The following is a 1,257-nucleotide window of genomic DNA, read 5'->3' as shown; positions in this document are numbered from 1 at the left end:
CTTCTGGAGGTGTAGTCTGTCTTCTTCCAAACTGTCTCAGGACCCGGATGGGTGCATATGGGCAAATACCTCGAATACCTGGTAGAGGAAGCACAAGTTGTCTATCGCCCCGTACTATGACATCTTTCGAGATGAAACGGTCGAACATCCATTGTATGTTCTCTTCTCTCAACTCAGAAAAAATTTGAGCCCATCTTTCTCTGGTTCTTCTTTTTTCTAAGTCTGCCCAGAACAACATGTCATTCAAACTCTTAAGAGCGTTGTGCTCATCGAGGGTATGGAGTTCTTGAGTTCCGTGTCTTTTCACCAAGTGACTCATTATCCACCATTGAAGAAGGAGGTTGCAACCTTGAAAGTAACGATGCCCTTCCTTGCATTTCCCCAATGCACGGTACATGTCGGAAAGGATGACAGGTGCGATAGGATAATATTTTACTTTCCCTTGGTTCAGATGCCCGTGGAATAGAGTGTGCGTGAGCATTATCACTCGGGTGTTGATACTGAGGCTCGGGCCATGTGGGAAAACCATGGTGCCTAATAGTGCGATAGCAAATGCCAAAGGTCTGATCCCGTCCCATTCTCTGAAAGTGACCCTGAACTCTTGGTTGTAATTCGCGTAGAAGCTTGCGTTCCCGAATCTAACATAAAGATCCATAAAAGCAATGCTAGAACCTTCGGCCCAAAAAGCATAATCTTTTCTCAATCCAAACCAATTCACGATATCCTCGAGAGTAGGCTTGTTAGGGATTAAGATGTTTTCCTGCTTTCTCACTCTTCTTTCAAGCCCTGTACCGACTGTGTCTATTCCGTCCCGAATTTCCTCAATTGTCGGGGTGATTTCCATGGTTCCAAATCGGAACACCATTTTCTCATTGTCCCAATAGCCTGTGAGGACTTCAATAAGTTCGGGCCATCCCACCATGTTGATGAGTTCTATTAAGGCCCCTGTATATTTGTTGAGGTCCCTTTTGTGAAATGCGTTGAGGTCGTTGTACCACATCTTGAGCAGAACTGGGGCTTCCACTACCATGTCGAATTTGGGAAATCGATCCATACCTACAAAACAAAACCCGGTTAAGATTCCCCTCCCCCAAATAGGCAACAATTAGGTTTCCACACATACATCTTTCAAATGTCAAACAATATGATATGTCGTTAGGTCGTGGACCTTGGACATGATTTTTGGCGGTTTTACTAATGGACTTAATACGCCTTGGGTATTAAGCCGTCTTAGGCAAATGCTTAGATTTGGATTTG

At 44.4% G+C, this 1,257-nt stretch overlaps 1 protein-coding gene across 1 annotated transcript; it reads right to left on the bottom strand.

Moving 5' to 3' along the window:
- Positions 1–69: 69 nt before the first annotated feature.
- LOC125850906 (uncharacterized) lies at positions 70–1,054 on the bottom strand (the record flags this gene model as incomplete). Its single annotated transcript, XM_049530736.1, has 1 exon — positions 70–1,054. A coding segment is annotated over exon 1 (985 nt), but the record flags the coding sequence as incomplete, so codon positions are not given.
- Between the last annotated feature and the right edge of the window lie 203 nt (positions 1,055–1,257).

This window comes from Solanum stenotomum, unplaced genomic scaffold (genome assembly GCF_019186545.1).
Source record: "Solanum stenotomum isolate F172 unplaced genomic scaffold, ASM1918654v1 scaffold20553, whole genome shotgun sequence".
NCBI classification, from domain to species: Eukaryota; Viridiplantae; Streptophyta; class Magnoliopsida; order Solanales; family Solanaceae; genus Solanum; species Solanum stenotomum.
The sequence above is the reverse complement of the archived record's forward strand: the minus strand, read 5'-3'. Positions and strand labels throughout refer to the sequence as shown.